The sequence below is a fragment of the Dendrobates tinctorius genome, unplaced genomic scaffold, assembly GCF_039654945.1.
Source record: "Dendrobates tinctorius isolate UK_male_01 unplaced genomic scaffold, ASM3965494v1 ptg000158l, whole genome shotgun sequence".
Taxonomy (NCBI): domain Eukaryota; kingdom Metazoa; phylum Chordata; class Amphibia; order Anura; family Dendrobatidae; genus Dendrobates; species Dendrobates tinctorius.
Genome location: NW_027361825.1, coordinates 22,159,220 through 22,178,953, shown reverse-complemented (window position 1 = coordinate 22,178,953; position 19,734 = coordinate 22,159,220). Strand labels below are relative to the sequence as shown.

The 19,734-nt window shown below is 42.3% G+C and overlaps 1 protein-coding gene across 1 annotated transcript; it reads left to right on the top strand.

Moving 5' to 3' along the window:
* The first annotated feature begins 5,930 nt into the window (after nucleotides 1–5,930).
* On the top strand, nucleotides 5,931–13,590 carry EIF3K (eukaryotic translation initiation factor 3 subunit K). Its single transcript, XM_073549096.1, has 8 exons — nucleotides 5,931–6,068; nucleotides 6,818–6,916; nucleotides 8,279–8,399; nucleotides 8,951–9,025; nucleotides 9,128–9,194; nucleotides 12,126–12,203; nucleotides 12,479–12,604; nucleotides 13,480–13,590. Exons 1-8 carry the CDS (start codon nucleotides 6,010–6,012, stop codon nucleotides 13,509–13,511), a joined length of 657 nt encoding a protein of 218 aa, XP_073405197.1. The 5' UTR covers nucleotides 5,931–6,009; the 3' UTR covers nucleotides 13,512–13,590.
* Nucleotides 13,591–19,734: the final 6,144 nt, after the last annotated feature.

The following is a 19,734-nucleotide window of genomic DNA, read 5'->3' as shown; positions in this document are numbered from 1 at the left end:
TTAATGGCTGTCTGAGGAATGTTCTGCCACACTGAATGCACTTGGGCGCACAAATCATCAAGATCCGCTGCTGACAGCTTCCTTTGCAATTTTCAGAGCACATAGTAGCACATTTAAGCCACACAAGCTGCCCACAGTAGCACAAGCAATATGTGGTCTGATGTTGTGGTACAGAACAGCGGCTCTTGAGAAACTTTATAAAAATGGCCTTTGCTAAAGTGGTTGAGCCTTGGGTTGTGATCCAGGCATGTACCATATTCTCTCTTATTAAACATCTGTTTCTGGGATAGGGAATGAGACTGCGACCTTGGATTTGCACAGGTCTAATGGGTAAGATAAGCAGGCATATTCAGGGGAGAGACAGTCCAAGACAACCTCATCACTTCAAGTATCTTTTGTATAATAACTAACATTCTGATTACGCAAACAGATATTCACCAATAGGAAATAACGTATAGCTGAGTGACTCTATTGTACTCTCAGAGTATAAGAAGTCCGATGATGTTCAATAAGTTAAACAATGATTATGACCAATGCCTTGTCCACTTGCTGCAAGATGACAATAGAATACTACTTTTTTTCCCCAGATACCGTACCTCTGAAGATAATTTTTCCAACAATAAATTTCCAATGTAGTAAACCTTGTAAATGAAGATACTGTGGGGTTATTTTGTCTTCATTCCCCAAACGCCCACACCCAAATGAAAAGAGGAATAAAATTTGATAAAAAAAAAAAACAACTACTACTTGTACTGCAAATAACTAAGGCTTCACACAGCTCCATCGATGGGAATGAAATGTATGTCAGTATTATGCAAACGAAGCTCAAGATAGATAAAAAAAAAAAAGTATTGTGAAAAACATGCTAATCTAAAGTTATTTGATGATGCTGTTTATAAAAAAAAAAAAAAGCTCTATAAAAGTAGCAATTCTAACAAAAACAAGAAAGGGGTTGTGTTATCTGCTGCAACGCACCGCACCCCTGCCTACTGGCTTCTTCCTTGGAGGAGGTGGTGCTCTGATGATTGACAGTTTAGACCACTAGCCCAAACTATGTGTTATCCCATGCTGCTAGATGAGACAACTTTCACTCTGCAGCGGAACGCAGGGGGACTAAAACTGGCTGAATCCAGCGCCCGTACGAGCATACTCTGCCTAGGAAACAGGCCACTTTTTATAGACCACAGAGGAGATCGGAGGCTTAGGCAACAAGCTGTAAACTATAGAATTAAAATACCTGTTTTGAGAACAGGATTTTTATCGATAATGTGCACAATGTTTTTTAGGCAAGTCCGCTCCAAACCGGTCTGAAAAAGGGCCAAGGGGTTGGCCCAGGTCTTTAACAATGATGGCCTATCCAATATCTGGCGGGGGTGCCACACCTGGCTAAGCAGCTGTTTCTGTGCTGGCCAGAAGTGCTCAGTTGTGGAGCTGCACAGCATAGCGCCATCATCTGTATTGTGGCCGTGGCTGGGTACTGCACATCGATTGCTGCCAGCACTTGGCAGGAGTGCTGGGTGTCGTACCCCTACAGTAAGTCTCAGGCAACCCCTTTAATAAATGCTGACAAGAATGGACACATGAATTTCTACTAGTGATGAGCGAGTGTGCTCATGTGCTAACAGAGTATCGTCTGCATGCTTGACTACTATGTTCGAGTCGCCGCGGCTGCATGTCTCGCAGGCAATCCCAAGTTAGGTGCGGTCACGGACCATACATCTTTTTCACATCATGGCTACAGGTAATTCGCTGCTTACTGTACAGTGTCTCTGACTTAAATGTGCCAGTTCAATTTCTAACTTTTATACCTGCACTAGCGAGAAATACTATGACAACTGTGCACATATCATTACCACTGTATATATCTATAAACGTGTTTAACAGCATTTGATTGGTGACTATATGTGCTATACATTTAGGCTATGTGCACACGCTGCGCATTGGTCTGCGGATTTGGTAAAATCCACAGGTAAATCCGCAGGTCAAAAGACCTGTGGTTTATCTGCGAATTACCCTGCGGTTTAGCCCTGCGATTTCACACCTCTACAATGTAGAAGGTGTAAAACCGCTGCGGATTCTGCACAAAGAATTGACATGCTGCGGATTGTAATCCGCAGCATGTGCACAGCGGTTTTTTTTCCTCATAGACTATAATGGTACTGTACAACGCAGCAGAAACTGCTGCGGATCCGCAGGGCCAAATCTGCTGCGGACCTGCAGGGCCAAATCCGCTGCGGATCTGCGGCAGAATCCGCACCGTGTGCACACACCCTTGTGTGCTACCATATATACTCATAGTGCTAGTTAAGCATTTATTCTCACTTGATGTAATGGTCTGATGTTTTATTAGTCCGTCACTGTCTACATGCTCCATGAGTGACAGGTCATATAGTACCCCTGTCCTTACTTTATAAATCAGCTTGGAGTATAGATTTTTTCACTTTTGTATTTATATGTGATATGTTTTTACTTGATATAGTAAAATATACAGTGGGGAAAAAAAGTATTTAGTCAGTCAGCAATAGTGCAAGTTCCACCACTTAAAAAGATGAGAGGCGTCTGTAATTTACATCATAGGTAGACCTCAACTATGGGAGACAAACTGAGAAAAAAAAATCCAGAAAATCACATTGTCTGTTTTTTTTTTTCATTTTATTTGCATATTATGGTGGAAAATAAGTATTTGGTCAGAAACAAAATTTCATCTCAATACTTTGTGATATATCCTTTGTTGGCAATGACAGAGGTCAAACGTTTTCTGTAAGTCTTCACAAGGTTGCCACACACTGTTGTTGGTATGTTGGCCCATTCCTCCATGCAGATCTCCTCTAGAGCAGTGATGTTTTTGGCTTTTCGCTTGGCAACACGGACTTTCAACTCCCTCCAAAGGTTTTCTATAGGGTTGAGATCTGGAGACTGGCTAGGCCACTCCAGGACCTTGAAATGCTTCTTACGAAGCCACTCCTTCGTTGCCCTGGCGGTGTGCTTTGGATCATTGTCATGTTGAAAGACCCAGCCACGTTTCATCTTCAATGCCCTTGCTGATGGAAGGAGGTTTGCACTCAAAATCTCACGATACATGGCCCCATTCATTCTTTCATGTACCCGGATCAGTCGTCCTGGCCCCTTTGCAGAGAAACAGCCCCAAAGCATGATGTTTCCACCACCATGCTTTACAGTAGGTATGGTGTTTGATGGATGCAACTCAGTATTCTTTTTCCTCCAAACACTTCAAGTTGTGTTTCTACCAAACAGTTCCAGTTTGGTTTCATCAGACCATAGGACATTCTCCCAAAACTCCTCTGGATCATCCAAATGCTCTCTAGCAAACTTCAGACGGGCCCGGACATGTACAGGCTTAAGCAGTGGGACACGTCTGGCACTGCAGGATCTGAGTCCATGGTGGCGTAGTGTGTTACTTATGGTAGGCCTTGTTACATTGGTCCCAGCTCTCTGCAGTTCATTCACTAGGTCCCCCCGCGTGGTTCTGGGATTTTTGCTCACCGTTCTTGTGATCATTCTGACCCCACGGGGTGGGATTTTGCGTGGAGCACCAGATCGAGGGAGATTATCAGTGGTCTTGTATGTCTTCCATTTTCTAATTATTGCTCCCACAGTTGATTTCTTCACTCCAAGCTGGTTGGCTATTGCAGATTCAGTCTTCCCAGCCTGGTGCAGGGCTACAATTTTGTTTCTGGTGTCCTTTGACAGCTCTTTGGTCTTCACCATAGTGGAGTTTGGAGTCAGACTGTTTGAGGGTGTGCACAGGTGTCTTTTTATACTGATAACAAGTTTAAACAGGTGCCATTACTACAGGTAATGAGTGGAGGAAAGAGGAGACTCTTAAAGAAGAAGTTACAGGTCTGTGAGAGCCAGAAATCTTGATAGCTTGTTTCTGACCAAATACTTATTTTCCACCATAATATGAAAATAAAATAAAAAAAAAACAGACAATGTGATTTTCTGGATTTTTTTTTCTCAGTTTGTCTCCCATAGTTGAGGTCTACCTATGATGTAAATTACAGACGCCTCTCATCTTTTTAAGTGGTGGAACTTGCACTATTGCTGACTGACTAAATACTTTTTTTCCCCACTGTAACAATTGTATTAGATATTTCTGATCGTGTTGCGCCTTCTATATTGCTATTAGTTTAATATATATATATATATATATATATATATATATAAAATCCCCACGTGTTGCTGTTGTCGAGCAGCCACGAGACATGCAGCCACCGGGACTCGAACGTAGTTGTCTTCCGCATGGTCGGATACTATGAGCACACTCGCTCATCACTAATTTCTATGTGAAATCTGCTTGCGGTGCATTATGTTAATTTAACAAAGGGTGTCATACCTATATCTGATCACCTATCCCATTAGAACAACCTATAACTCATACATGAGTCAAATGCCCAAAATTTATAGTAATTCATTTAAATGTGCCAAAAATGAAAAACTGCATACATATATAGTGAAAAAAAAGAAGTAATCATTTATTAGACACATACATTATTAAGAACATCACATCTAAAAATGAGTATTACTTATGGTGAGAGAACAGCGGATCATCAGGCTAATATAATGTACAAAAAAACACAAAAAGTATATATACAGTAAAAACCAAAAAATGGTAGTAAAGAAGGGATAAATACACTGGTCCTTTCTGTGGCCAAGTAGAATACACCAGCGATGTGGTGGCACATACAATATCATCTAGTAATGCCGTAAAGAATATCCATGCCACCACTAGCCTAAGCAGAAAAGTCAGGGAAGCATATTAGAAAATGTAATAAATATATAGAGCTTCATAGATTCAAATCATATCCACATATTCCCGACCTATTTACCACCCAGATAAAGTGCTATACCAAGTGCAGATTTTGAACATAGAAAATCATACCCATGTGGGAGCCAGGTGTACGGCACCGATGCCCGACACGTTTCGCCAGACAGGGCTTCCTCGGGGGGCTGTGTGGTGGACGCTATAGAGACCGCACTCTATAATAAGGCACAGTTATTAGTTGCTGTGCATTATGTTCAGGATTTTGAGTTTCTTTTAACCACTTTAGGTTTCCAAAACCACAAAGTGATTAAAAGAAATGACCTGACCGTGCTTCAGGCATTTTTTGCTTCAATGACGCTCGCTACTCTACATAAGAGAGGTGAAAAAAAACCCTGCAGAATGATGCAAAAAAACAACCAAAAAGACGCTTCAGGGCAAAAAGTCATCAGTAAGGCTAGGTTCACATTAGCGTTTGAGTCCGCAGAGTATCATCAGCATGCAAAAACGCATGTTTACGCAGTATTTTTTAAATGCGTCATCTTACGCATGATGGAATAAAACGCTGCGTGTGCATGCGTTTGCGTTATGTACAGGCGTTAGATATGACACCAGACAAAAATGGGCATGTCATGGGATTTCTATATGTATTTTGAATAACGCATGCGTACACATAGACAGTAATGCGTTTTTTGACGCACTCATCCGCATGCCTGCAGATATTTGATGGATTTTTAATGCCTAAAAAAATGCAACATATTGTGTTTTCCGCGCACTGCCGCACACCGCGAAACGACGCATGCACACAAAAGACGCATGTTCCTGCATACACCATGTTAAATATATACACCAATGACACATGCGGATCGAAGGCTGCACGCACAAACACTTTTTAGTGGCCTTGAAAACTCCTGCTCCACCACTTCATCTGTCACTTTATTATGGATGAACTTTTACCTATCGTAGCACAAGGGCGTGAAGACTTTCGCCTGCCACCACCTCCTCTGCCCTGATAAGGTGACGCAAATCAAAGGAATACAAAACAAAAAAAAGAAACATTCTGCGCATGCGTACACTCAGTGCCAGCACCCCTACGGTTATGCCTCACGTGACTACAATGAGGGCGGAAGAGTTACACGCAAAGAGAGCCGGGTGGAAACAGGAAGTGAGAACCCGGTTCCGCTTCCGGTCTTTCTCTCCTCCTCCCTCCTCTATCTAAAAGCAACATGGCCTCGTTTGAGCAGATGAGAGCAAATGTGGGGAAATTACTGCGGGGAATCGACAGGTGATTACCGGGGCAGTGTGGTATTTTGGGTAGAGCCTGAACACCTTGTGATGCTGGATGCTATTACTCTCTGTTTTCTGCCACAGTCTGGAGCCTACTGCCATCCTCCCAGCACCGTATACTAGTTATCACTGAGTAGTGCACCTTGTGTTTCAGTTCTTTGGTGTCAGTGAATGGAAATATTTAGTGCTTCCCATTCACTGACAGCAAGCACAGATCTTGACAAGGAAATGCAAAAGTGTTATTGGAAGTGACCGGTGTTTTACGGACAAAATGGATCATTAACTACCGAGACTTCAGGATCCATGAAAAGTTACAAAGAAGTTAGACTTATTTCTAAAAAAGTGACTTTAAAGGGGGCGTCCCCTGTGCACAGGAAATGCGATGATGGTGGGGGGCTCCACTGATTAGTGAAAAGGGGTCTCCAGCCCCTATTTAGGAGAAGTGACCACCGCTCCATTTTGGAACAAGGGTTTGAGACCCCTGTTTTGGTGATCGATGGGGTCCTATAAGGTGCTATAATCAGCGGCAGGAGGAGGATTATTGGCCACAGTCGCTTTTTGGTGTTGGAGGGGTGGGACGGAACACTGATTTTTAACAAAGATAAATAATGACTAAAGTTGATGTACTGTGAAGTGCTCCAGGAGGGGAATAGGCTCCTATGTACCCACTATTGTTCCTCCTGGCAGCAAAAGGGGATCAAATGACTTTACAAGAAGCTTTTTTTTTTTTTTTTTTTTTTTCCCCAGGTACAATCCTGAAAATTTGGCCACTTTAGAGCGTTACGTGGAGACCCAGGCTAAGGAGAACGCCTATGACCTAGAAGCAAATCTGGCTGTATTAAAACTGTGAGTGTCGTCTGCGCGTCACAAGCTAATCACTAGTGATGAGCGAGCATGCTCGGATAAGGTGTTATCTGAGCATGCTCGGGTGCTAACCGAGTGTGAGTGCTCGGAAAATATTTTCAAGTCCCTGCGGCTGCATGTCCCATGGCTGTTTGACATCTGCAGCACATGCAGGGATTCCCTGTTTTAGTCTATCCTTGCATGCGTTGCGGCTGTCGAACAGCCATGGGACATGCAGCTGCGAGGACTCAAAACACATTTTTCGAGCACACCGGAGACACTCGGTTAGCACCCGAGCATGCTCAGATAACACCATCAATGCATGTTCGCTCCTCACTACTAATCACTGCGTACGGCCAAGTTCACATGACCGATCTGTATAAAAACTGACCAAGGTTATTCATTTGGGGTGTTGAGATGAGCAGTTTTTATTTTTTTGTAAATGGACTAAAAACATTGCATTATTCACTAGTTTCCTCCTTGTGTCGGATGAGATTCGCTATGGGCACGCCAAAAAAAAAAATTCCATACGGATCAACTGTATCACATCTGATTTTTATGGGTACATTATAATTCTTTCACAAAGGAAAGTGTATTTTATTTCTTCTAGATTTTTATTAACTGATGATTTAAAAATGGAGGAAACCCGCCTGCTATTTCTGGATTATTTTTTTATTTTATATATATATATATATATATATATATATATATAATCACGTCTTTCAGGAGCTCATGTGACTTCTGGGGAAAAATGGATGTAAACATCTTCTTCCATACCATAGACTGCAATGATATAAAAAAAATGTTTTTTCTTGCATTTTATTTATTTCTAGATGACACTGATCAGCTGTTTGCAGGACCGGACAGCGCACCGTGCAGAGGCCGTTCTCAGTGACTGCAGCTCCGCTCCTATTGAAGTGAATGTGAACGGTGCTCCGCGCTGTGACTCCCCTCACATTCAAAATTTCTTAAAGCGGTTGTCCACTACTTTAACAACTCCTTCTTCTCAATTTCTATATCCCTCGATGTAAAATACAATTCTCCTGTACTCCTCTTCGGGGCTGGAGTCAGGTCTCCCAGGGAAAACTGCTGCTGCTCTCATTTCCTCTGGATCTCCGTTTCGTCAGCAGGAACTGATTGGCTGCAGGGCTCATATGACATAACAGTGTCACAGGAGACCAAGGGGCCAACATCGCTGGAACAGCGAGTGCACTGGAGGGGGAGTACAGGATGTTTACATGGAGGAATATAGTAATTGAGAAGCAGTTGTTCAAGTAATGGGCTGACCCATTAAATGTCAGTTTGCTTTACCTCTAACTGGTCTAATCTTTTTGGTTTTCTTTTTTTTAATTTTTATATTTGCAGCTATCAGTTCAATCCAGCATTCTTCCAGACCACAGTCACCACTCAGATCCTGCTCAAAGCTCTGACCAACCTCCCGCACACAGACTTCACCCTGTGCAAGTGTATGATAGATCAGACCCATGTATCCTTCCTGGAGCCTCTGCACACGGAGTACATGGCTGTGTGCTCAGCACTAGTGATGAGTGAACTTGCTGGGATAAGGTGTTATCTGAGCATGCTCGGGTGCTAACCAAGTGTGCCCCCCCCAACAAAAATGCAACCCTAAAGCATTTGGGTAGGCAACTATGTTTACGTGCTGAATGATGTGTGCAACGGGACCGGAATCTATTAGAGGGCCGAGTCATCATTTACCATATAGGTTATGAACGTCTGATCGCTTCAAGTCCACCGATCACAAGATCAGGGCTTGCGTTTGCATGAAGCGCTGCCTCTTCAGTCGTTGTCGAGCCCTGTAATTATCTTTCTCTGTCAGTCCCATAGTCATTGCAACCTGTGCAAGTGTCCGCAGCGCCATTCAAGCGGAAGATATCGGATTCCCCGTTCTTGTGATCGGTAGGACCACGGTGATCAGCAACTTCTCGCTTGTCTCATGGATAGGTTATGAGTTGGAATTGCCATGTGGCACCATGTTTTCTGCCTTTTTTACTTTTTCTTTAATATATCGACTCTCAGCAAGAAGAGCGTCCAATCAGACAGATCCTGTATCTGGGGGATCTGCTAGAGACCTGCCACTTCCAGGCATTTTGGGTAAGTGTCCCCCCCTTTCTATAAATCATTGGTCAGGTGTGAATGTCTTCGGTTCATCTCTGCTCTGATGCTTTCTCTTTCCTTTCTGCGACATCTCCGCAGCAAGCGCTGGACGAGAATCTCGATCTTCTTGACGGTATCGCTGGGTTTGAGGACTCTGTTAGAAAATGTAAGTATTGTTAAAAGGTATTTAAATGTCTACAAAATTCTGTACTGATAAATATCATCTGGGGGAGTTGAGCTTCGTTTCCAACCCCAAGCCACAGATTCTCTGTTCCTCTTAAATGATAAAATTCTGTCGACCGCTACCTCCTCCAGGACCCGCTCACTGAAGGCGGCTTATTGAATTCAATGGAGGCTGTAAAAACACATCAGAGAGCGCCCCCCCCTATGGTGGTGACAGATTTGTATCATTTAAAGGGAAGGTTCACAATTAAACATCTGGTGACTTGGAGCAATGCAGAAGCTTCGTCTCTCCCATTCCCAAAAATGTAAGATTCTGAAGGTGGAGTCAGAGATGCAATGATTTTCACTCTGGCGAGCATAGACCACCATCAGGGATGCCTTCTGATATGCCCGTGACATGTAAGAATAGTTTTAACCCTTAATGTGACAGTAAGTCTAGGGACCAAGGTAGTTAAAGCGCCTTGCATTACTATTACATCCAGGTAATTACTCAGAGACTGCCCCTACATCAGGGTCCCATTACACACTGACATATATACATCCCCGAAGGGTGTAAAAACTACAAGTCCCCATGTTTTTGTTTTTTTGGGTTGAGGCAAAAATTAATGGCTCTGTTTTCTACTGTGTGTAAATCAGTCGAGTGTAATCCAGGAAAAAAAAAAAAAAATCGCATTGCACTCTGATGACTAATGCTATTCAATGAGTCAGTGCTCGTCTGCTAGTTTCTTCTCAGCTCAGATTGGACAGAGGAAAAAAAGTGCAGCATGCTGCGAGTGGCCGCGTATACCGGACGAGACTTGCCAGTGCATGAGAAAAAATTGCAGGGCACTCGAAGCATGCACGTTCTGTCTGATTTTTACACACACACACACACACACACACACACACACACACACACACACACACACACACACAAAAAAAGAAATTCAACATTTCATCAGCCAAGTACAGTAAATTCACAGCCCGAACCATCAGAAAAGAATAGATGGAAGGATATCAGTGAGATATATGATCGGTGCTTTGCGTGTGTAGTTTTCTGTACTTGTATTTACTGTAGCTAGTAAATTAATAAAAATATGACGTGGGGTACTCCCTATATTTAATAACCAGCAACGGCTAAGCAGACAGCTGCGAGCTGATGTTAATAGGCTGGGGGAGGTTATGGATAGGGTCTCCTTCCCAGACTAAGAGCATCCCTCAACTGCCCAAGAAATGGTCCATCCAATAGATACGTCAATTCTGGCACTTTTCCCCGGCTCTTCCCAATTGCCCTGGTGCAGTGTCAATCGGGTTAATGGTTTTGGAGTTGTTAGCTGTGTAATGTCTGCTGACATCAAGACCAGGGGTTAGTAATGGGAGAGGTGTCTATCAGACACCCACATTACTAACCTCATAGCCAAAAGAAATAAACACACAGAAATGTCCTTTATTTATAAAAAGCACTCCCAGACAATAACCCTCTTTTTTTTATTAATTAAAAAAATAAATAAATAATGACAGTGGTCTGCCGAAGTCCATATGTAGGTCCCACGACAATCCCTGTCTTAATCCAGTGTATGGAGCCCCGTTCAGGGAGCACAGCTCCATAGACTGGAGCTAAGTTCCAGAATTGGCACATCTAATGGTTGTGCGATTTCTGGTGCGGCTGAGGGTTGGTCTTATTAGTCTGGGAAGGGGCCAATATATATGAACCTTACCAGCTTATTAATATCAGGCTTTGCTGGTTATTAAAATTTCGTGGGTCCCACGTCGTTTTTTTTAAATCCCCCTTTTAAATATCCAGTTAAGGCTAAGCAGACAGTTGGGGGCTGATATTAATAGGCTGTGAAGCACCATGGATGTTGGCCTCTTCCCAGACTAATAAGACCATCTCACAGCCATCTGCTTTTCCTTATCTGATTATTAAAAATCGGGACCCCCACACCATTTTTCTAATTAATTTATAGTAAAATACAAGTACAGAAGACTAGACACGCAAAGCACTGATTATATATCCCACCGACCACTATTTATCCATCTATCTATGTCTGCATATAAGATTGCATTATTAGTCTGAAAACTAGCTGTAAATGACAAAGAGAATGACAGTGTCTAAACGCTGATGTTAAAAACGCATTGCATACAGATGCTAGTTCAGAAAAATAACATTGCACTCTCATGACACTTGTCCTAAGGCAGGGGTCACAGTTGCGAGTGCGATGCGAGAAACTCGCAATACCCGGCACTGCCACCGGCACTCCGACTGGAGTGTGAGGCTGCATAGAAATACATGCAGCTGCACACTCCGGTCCCGAGTGCCAGCGGCAGTTCCAGGTATTGATGCAAGAGACTCACGTGAGTTTCTCGTATCACACTAGCAAAGGGTGACCCTGGCCTTATTCTCTGGAACAACATCAGAGTTTTGTTTTTTTTATTATTTATCTTGCGCAGATGAGAGCGAGGCCTAAAGGGCAAATACATACTGTATATGAAAAAAATACATTTCTTCTGCAATAGCGAGCGCCGTTATAACAAAAAATCCTCAATATCTTTGGCCGTGAGGAGTAAAAAAAAAAATCATAGCCTGATCTCGAAGAGGTTAAAGGCAAACTTTTCCTTTATGCTGTGAATGAGTATATAGGTTGAAGTGCGTGACTTCATATTGTTTTAGTTGGTGGTACCCGATTTCCCCCCCCCCCCCCCAAAAAAAAAAAAAACACTCATCACTTGCTACGGCTGGAATACCACTCTCTGTACCAACCATCAAGAAATGTTATTTAGAACAGAATTTTGGAAATAGTTTGTGCAAACTAAATGCTAGTTACACTGCAGCCACCCCCAAGTTGGACCCCTGATTGTAGTTCAGGGGCTTTTCTCTGCGAAAGCATTAATCCAATCACGTCCTATTCTAAGCTTCTCGTTCTGTTTACATTAGTTATCTGCCATGTTGTGGGGATCACCTACCAGCACATTGACCGGTGGCTCTTGGCCGAGATGCTTGGGGATTTGTCAGGTACGTGGCAGGAAGGTAGATGAATACTGCATATGGCAGCTCATGTGTCTGCATCCATGTGACACCTTCTGACATTCTGTATTAAAGAGGTTGTATGAGGTTAGCATTTCAGTTCCGCTCCATTCGCCATCCAAGCTGTAGTACCAGACACGGCCTATGGTTGTGGATGCCTGCTGTCTCTTACAACCCCTTTAAGATATTACTACAAGGGGTTTGTGTAGCTCTATACACCCCTCTGTCTGTGGATTACAAGTTCATTATTACTTCTCTCCCAGAACCCCAACTCAGAGTCTGGATGAGCAAATATGGCTGGACAGAAGCCGAAAACGGCAAAATCTTCATCTGTAACCAGGAAGAGAACATCAAACCCAAAAATATTGTGGAGAAGATAGATTTTGACAGTAAGTTATAAGTAACTGGGGAGAACGAAAGCTCCAATCTCATTGATTATGAGCGACCGCTCCCTTTTATTTATTTTTTCACTTTACATCATTATAGTAAATCAGACTTTTAAAATACATCCCCACAAATTGTCAAAAAAAAAAAAAATCTGTGAGTTATATTCAGATTTTTATGGATTTTGGCTGCGCATTGCAAAGGGAGAAACTCTGCAGCATAAATTAACAAGCTGCAGATCTAAAACGTCACAAGGCAGTTTCCATACGGACGTAATTTAATGCATGCACCCCGCACATATCGCCTATGGATAAAAGAGGAGATAATTAAACTATACTTAAAGTGTAACCATCAATTTAATTTTTATTTCAGAAATCAATAATACACATGATGATAAGCAACTTTGTAATATATCTCATCAGAGAAATCCGCTTCTTTCTTCTTGTGGAATGATGTATCACTTTCAGTATTCACAATTCATGAGAGTGAAAGATCAGTCCAGGAGGTGAAAGAAGCAGATCTGTATAATTCGTTATATTATGAATATGATTATTTTCATGTGGACTATTGATTTATGAAATTTTTTAACGACGGTCACACTTTAAACGTGCATTTGATTACTCCTAATTTAGAGCTAATTTTTTACTTTTCCAGCTGTAAAATCTTATTACATTCCCAAACCCACCAAGGTGGAAGACATCTATGTGCAATATTTAGATATGTAGACTGTGTGAGGCTGAGAAGTATTAATTTTAGGCTGTTGAGCGATTCTAGTCCCCTGGGTAGTTTCATATTGTATGTTTAGACATGAAAAGTCAAGTGTGTGTGTTTTAAATTAAATATGATTGCTGGAATTATTTCCTTCTGTTTGTATCCACAGGTGTCTCTGGAATCATGCAATCTTCTCAGTGATTTTCTAATTGAAGAAAATAAACTTTATTTTATGTACAGTCCCGAGTGTTACATCCATTGAATAAATTGCAGTGAATTAGTCACTTGTCATAATCTTTTCTGTATCACAGGACACATAGGCTAAAAGCAAGGTTTCAAGGTTCAGTTTGAGAATGTGTGTGTGCGTGCATACACAAAGTTTGGGCACCCCTGGTCAAAATTACTGTTATTGTGAACAGTTAAGCAAGTTGAAATGATCTCTAACAGGCCTAAAGTTAAAGATAACACATTTCCTTTGTCTTTTATGCAATATATATAATATATATTCATCTTTTACATTTTAAAAATTACAATAAGGAAAATAGGCCAATGCAAAAGTTTGGCCACGCTGAATGGTTAGTACTTAGTAGAACCCCCTTTTGAAAGTATCACAGCTTGTAAATGCTCTTTGTAGCCAAACAAGAGTCTTACAATTCTTGTTTAAGGATTTTCATCCATTATTCCAGTTCTGTGACACTCCTGGATCATCTTGCATCATCTGCTATTTTGAGATCTACCCACAGATTTTCACTGATGTTCAGATCAGGGGACTGTGAGGGCCATTGTAAAACCTTCAGTTTGCACCTTTTGAGGTCGTCTATTGTGGATTTTGATTTGTGTTTAGGAGCATTATCCATTTGTAGACACCATCCTTTTCACCTTCAGCTTTTTACAGATGTGTTCTGTTTGCATGAAGAATTTGTTAAATTTCATTGAATCCATTCTTCCCTCTACCCGGGAAATGTTCCTCCTGCCATTTGCTGCAAGACAATCCCATACCATGAGTGACCCACCCCCCCATGCTTAATGGTTGGCGAGATGTTCTTTTCTTGAAATTCTGTGCCCTTTTTTCTAAACACACACCTTTGAGCATTGTGGCCAAATAATTCTATTTAACCTCCTCAGTCCACAGGTGAGGAGACAGGAGAGGTTTTCTTCTGATGACTTTTCCATGAAGGCCATATTTGTGCAGGTGTCTCTGAACAGTAGAACAATGTACCACAACTCCAGAGTCTGGTAAATGTTTCTGGAGGTCTTTTGCAGTCAAGCAAGGGTTCTATTTTGCCTCTCTAGAAATTCTATGAGCAGCTCTCACTAAAATTTTGCTTAGTCTTCTATACCTTATCTTAACCTCTGCTCTTCCTGGTACCGTATATACTTGTGTATAAACCGCACTTTTTTTTGTGCTGAAAATGCCCCCATTGGCTTATACACGAGTCATTATGCAGAAAGCAGGCGGGGGAGGGGGAGCGGCAGGAGCCAGCGACTGTGACATCATACACGCCCTCCTCGTGCCATCGCTGAACATCCCTGCATCTCCGTTGTCCCGGCAGGGCAGCTCTTTCCTGTGTTGAGTGGTCACGTGGTACTGCACATTAAGGTAATGAATATGCATTAGTCTCCACTCCCATAGGCGTGGAGTGCATAATACTTACCTTTAAAGAGCGGTACCAAGTGACCGCTCAGCACAGGAAGTGCTGCTGGAAGCCGGGACAACTGAGATGCAGGGACGTGCAGCGACGGGGGTGAATATGACTGGAGCACGGGGGAGCTGAGCCATACATAGAAGGGCTGTGGGCCCCTTAACCCCACTGGGCCCGGGGCAACTGCCCAAATTGACCTCATTATAATCCGCCACTGCATAGAAGGATAGGATGGGGGGAGCCACACAGAGCAGGACAGCGATGAGGGGACAATGCATTCCCGTCTTATACTCGAGTCAATAAGCTTACCCAGTTTTCCGTGGCAAAATTAGGTGCCTCGGCTTATATACTTGGGTTGGCTTATACTTGCGTTTATACGGTAGCTGCCATTTCTTAATCAAATTTTGAACTGCGGAAAGGGGAACTTGAAAACGCTTTTCTATCTTCTTATAGCCTTCTGCTTTGTGGGCCTCCACGATTTTCGTTTTCAGAGTGCTAGGCAGCTGCTTAGCGAGGAACCCATGGCTTTTGTTTTTTGGCACAAGGTTAGAGGAGGCTTGGAAATTTGCATCACCTGGTCTTTCCTAATGATAGTGAACAAGCCATAACCCTAAGGCCATGTGCACATGTTGCGGGTTCTGCTGCGGGTTCTGCTGCGGATCTGCAGCGTTTCAGGCTCTGCGGGTCCGCAGCAGTGTACCAAAAGAGAAAACGAAGGAACATGATCCCAAAATGTATCAAATTTTATTGCACCATAGATAAAAAGTATATATCATACAACACCATATCTTAATAAATACAATACAGAGTATAGAAAGGGGGAGAGAAATACCTCACCCTAGTACCAGTAAACTCATAGTTTGTGGATTGGAGACGAACTGTATAAAGGAACCCTGCACCTAAATGAGGCGCAGCACAGATCTATTATATATTACTGTACTGAATATGCAGCCTTAAAGGTAACCAGCAAGATGCAACAGATTACTATAACAAGAGGTACACAAAAAGAATCGCCATATGAAAAAATACCAGTGTACCTGTAGTCATGCTGCCACCCAGGTGGAGGGGACCTGTAACACACCCCGACGCGCGTTTCACCGCCTCTGCAGTTTCATCAGGAGGTCCGCAGCAGATTTAGCTGCGTTGTACAGTACCATTGTTTTCAATGGTAAACTGAAAAACGCTGTGCACATGCTGCAGATTTTTACGCGTGTTCAAATCCTCAGCATGTCAATTCTTTGCGGTTTCACACCTCCATTGTAGAAGTGCGAAACCGCAGGGCTAATCCGCAGGTAAACCGCAGGTCTTTTGACCTGAGATTTTACCTGCAGATTTTTCCAAATCCGCAGGACCTAAAACTACATGTGCACATAGCCTAACAGGCTAATTAAGGGTTGAAACCTTGGTCAAAGTTATCTGAACACACAGATCTCCAAGCACCTAAACATTTTCATCTGCCCATTTTCCTTTTTGTAAATTTTAAAATGTTAAAGATGAAAATATTTTTTAATATATAAAAATTATTTTCATCTTTAACATTTTAAAAATTAAAATATATATATTTTTTGTATGCATGTGTATGTGTCCACATATATACACATGCACTGCCTTGAAAATGTATTAATACCCCATGAACATTTCCACATTTTCTCATGTTACACCCACAAAAATAAATGTTTTTTTATTGGGACTATATGTGATGTACCAACACAAAGTAGTATTTATAAAGTGTGAAGGAAATTATACAAGGTTTTCAAAATATTTTAAAAATATAAAGCTAAATTGTGAGGTTTTATTTGTATTCAGCTCCACTGAGTCAATACTTTGTAAGACCACCTTTTACTGCTGAAAACTTTTAAGGGGGTCTGTGTCTACCAGTTTTGTACACCTAGAGGTGACTCTTATGCCCATTCTTCTTTGCACACTCGCTCTCGCTCAGTGGAATTGTATGGAGACTAGAGTTGAGCGACTTTGGTCGGATCGGGTTTCGTGAAACCCGAATGAAACAAAATAAGTTTCAGATGAAACTCGTCCGACTAGAGCAAAAAAAGTCGGAGTTTCGTCCGACTTTTATTTCCCATTGACTTGCATTGGGGTCGGGTTTCGGACGAAACTCCGACTTTGTTTTGCTCTAGTCGGACGAGTTTCATCTGAAACTTATTTTGTTTCATTCGGGTTTCACGAAACCCGATCCGACCAAAGTCGCTCAACTCTAATGGAGACTAGTGATGAGCCAGCGGGCTTGGATAAGGTATTATCCAAGCATGCTCGTGTCCTAATCGAGTATTTTTGGAGTACTCAAAAAAAAAAAAAATGCTTGAGGTCTCGCGGCTCTGTGACAACAGCAACACATGCAGAGATTGCCTTTTCGACCACGCCAGATATACTCGATTAGGACATGAGCATGCTTGCTCATCACTAAAGCAGACATCTGTAAACAGCAATTTTCAAGTCTTACCCCAGTTTCTCAATGGGATTTGAGTCTGAGCCGTTACCACATATTAATATGCTTTAATCTAAACTATCCAGTGTGGCTCTGGCGGGATTTTTAGAGTCTTTGTCCTGCTGGAAGGTGAACCTACACCCCAGTCTCAAAGCCTATAACAGGTTTTCCTCCAGGATTGCCCTGTATTTAGCTACATCCATCTTCCCATCAATTCTGACCTGCTTCCCTGTCTGCTGAAGAGAAGCCTGCACCCCAGCATGATGATGCTGCCACCACCAAATGTGATGGTGGGGACGGTGTTTTCAGGGTGATGTGCTGTGTTCATTTTCTGCCACACAGTGTTTTGCATTAAGGCCAAAAAGTTCTACAGGGTGGGCCATGTATATGGATACACCTAAAAAAAAAAATGCGAATGGTTGGTGATATCAACTTTCTGTTTGTGGCACATTAATATATATGGGGGGGGGGGGACTTTTCAAGATGGGTGGTGACCATGGCGGCCATTTTGAACTCTGCCATTTTGGATCCAACTTTATTTTTTCCAATGGAAAGAGGGTTATGTGACATTGAACTTATTGAGAATTTCACAAGAAAAACAATGGTGTGCTTGGTTTTAACATAATTTTATTCTTTCATGAGTTATTTACAAGTTTCTCTTTGTATACAGCCATTAACATGTCGCAGAGGTTAACACGTGAGGAGCGGATAGAAATTGTATTGATGTCTGGTGAACGCAGTACCCGGGTCAGTGCAGCAGATTTCAATGCAAGACTCCCTACGCAAGAAAGCTCACCATTCCGATTTTAATTAAGTGTATCCATATAAATGGCCCACCCAAAAAAGTTTGCCTCATCACTGAACATAATGTTCTGTGTAAACTGAGGGTCCTGTTCCAATTTTTGTTTTTGCTCATTCTGAAAATTCAGCGTGCCGATCTGGCATCAGTCAAACATCCCTTCGGCGGATATTAGCTACTCACAAATGGCACCCTTACAAAATCCAGCTGTTGCAGCATCTCAACGAGGATGACGCAGAATGGGCAAAACAAAAATTGGAACAGGACCCTCAGTTTACACAGAACATTATGTTCAGTGATGAGGCAAACTTTTTAGGGTGGCCATTTATATGGATACTCCTAAATAAAATTGGAATGATGACAGTTTTCTTGCATTGGGTGTCTTGCATTGAAATCTGCAATGACCCGGGTACTGCGTTCACCAGACATTACAATTTTCTATCCGCTCCTCACGTGTTAACCTCTGCGACATGTCAATGGTTGTAAACAAAGAGAAACTTGTAAATAACTCATGAAAGAATAAAGTTACGTTAAAACCGAGCACACCATTGTTTTTCTTGTGAAATTCTCAATAAGTTTGATGTGTCACATGACCCTCTTCCCATTGGAAAAAATAAAGTTGGATCCAAAATGGCCGACTTCAAAATGGCCGCCATGGTCACCACCTATCTTGAAACGTTTTCCCCCTCCCATATACTAATGTGCCACAAACAGGAAGTTGATATCACCAACCATTCCCATTTTATTTAGGTGTATCCATATACATGGCCCACCCTGCACTTTGGTCTCATCTAACCAGAGCACCTTCTTCCAGATGCTGGCTGTGTCCCCTACAAGGTTTCTTGCAAACTGAAAACAGGACTTCTTATGATTTTTTTATATTACTTTCTTCTTGCCATTCTTCTGTAAATGCTAGATTTGTAGAGTATATGGCTAACAGTTTTCCTGTTGACATACTCTCCCACCTAAGATGTTGATCTCTGCAGCTCCTTCAGAATGGCCTGGGCTTCTTGGCTGCTTCTCTAATTAGTACGCTCCATGCTTAGGATGTTTGTTTAGGTTGATATGGAGGGCAATGTCTTGGTAGGTTTGCAGTGTTGTCATACTCCTTCCATTTTCCGCTGATGGGTTGAACAGTGCTCTTTGAGATGTTTAGAGTGCGGGCTTTTTTTAATAACCTAACCCTGCTTTGTTTCTCAACATCTTTATCCCTGATCTGTCTGGTGTGTTCCTTGACTTTACTCTTCTCCACATCTTTATCTCAGAACTGTTTGGTGTGTTCCTTAGCTTTAGGGTGTGTGCACACGCTGCGGATTCTGCTGCGGATTGATCCACGCAGATTTTGGAAAATCCGAAGGTCAAAAGACCTGCGGTTTATCTGCGGTTTTGCCCTGCGGTTTATCACCTCTACAATGGAGGAGATGGTAAACCGCAGCGGAATCCGCAGCAAGAATTGACATGTCAATTCTTTCTGCGGATTAGAAAACGCAGCAAATCCGTGCGGAAACATCTGCACCATCTGCACTGCGGTTTCCATTT

What these genes read in the sequence shown, in the direction of transcription:
- EIF3K (XM_073549096.1), top strand. Translation starts at nt 6,010, where the DNA reads ATGGCCTCGTTTGAGCAGATGAGAGCAAATGTGGGGAAATTACTGCGG. An exon ending in TTACTGCGGGGAATCGACAG is followed by an intron (nt 6,069 to 6,817) that starts GTGATTACCGGG and finishes TTTTTTCCCCAG; the next exon opens with GTACAATCCTGAAAATTTGG. An exon ending in GGAGAAGATAGATTTTGACA is followed by an intron (nt 12,605 to 13,479) that starts GTAAGTTATAAG and finishes TTGTATCCACAG; the next exon opens with GTGTCTCTGGAATCATGCAA.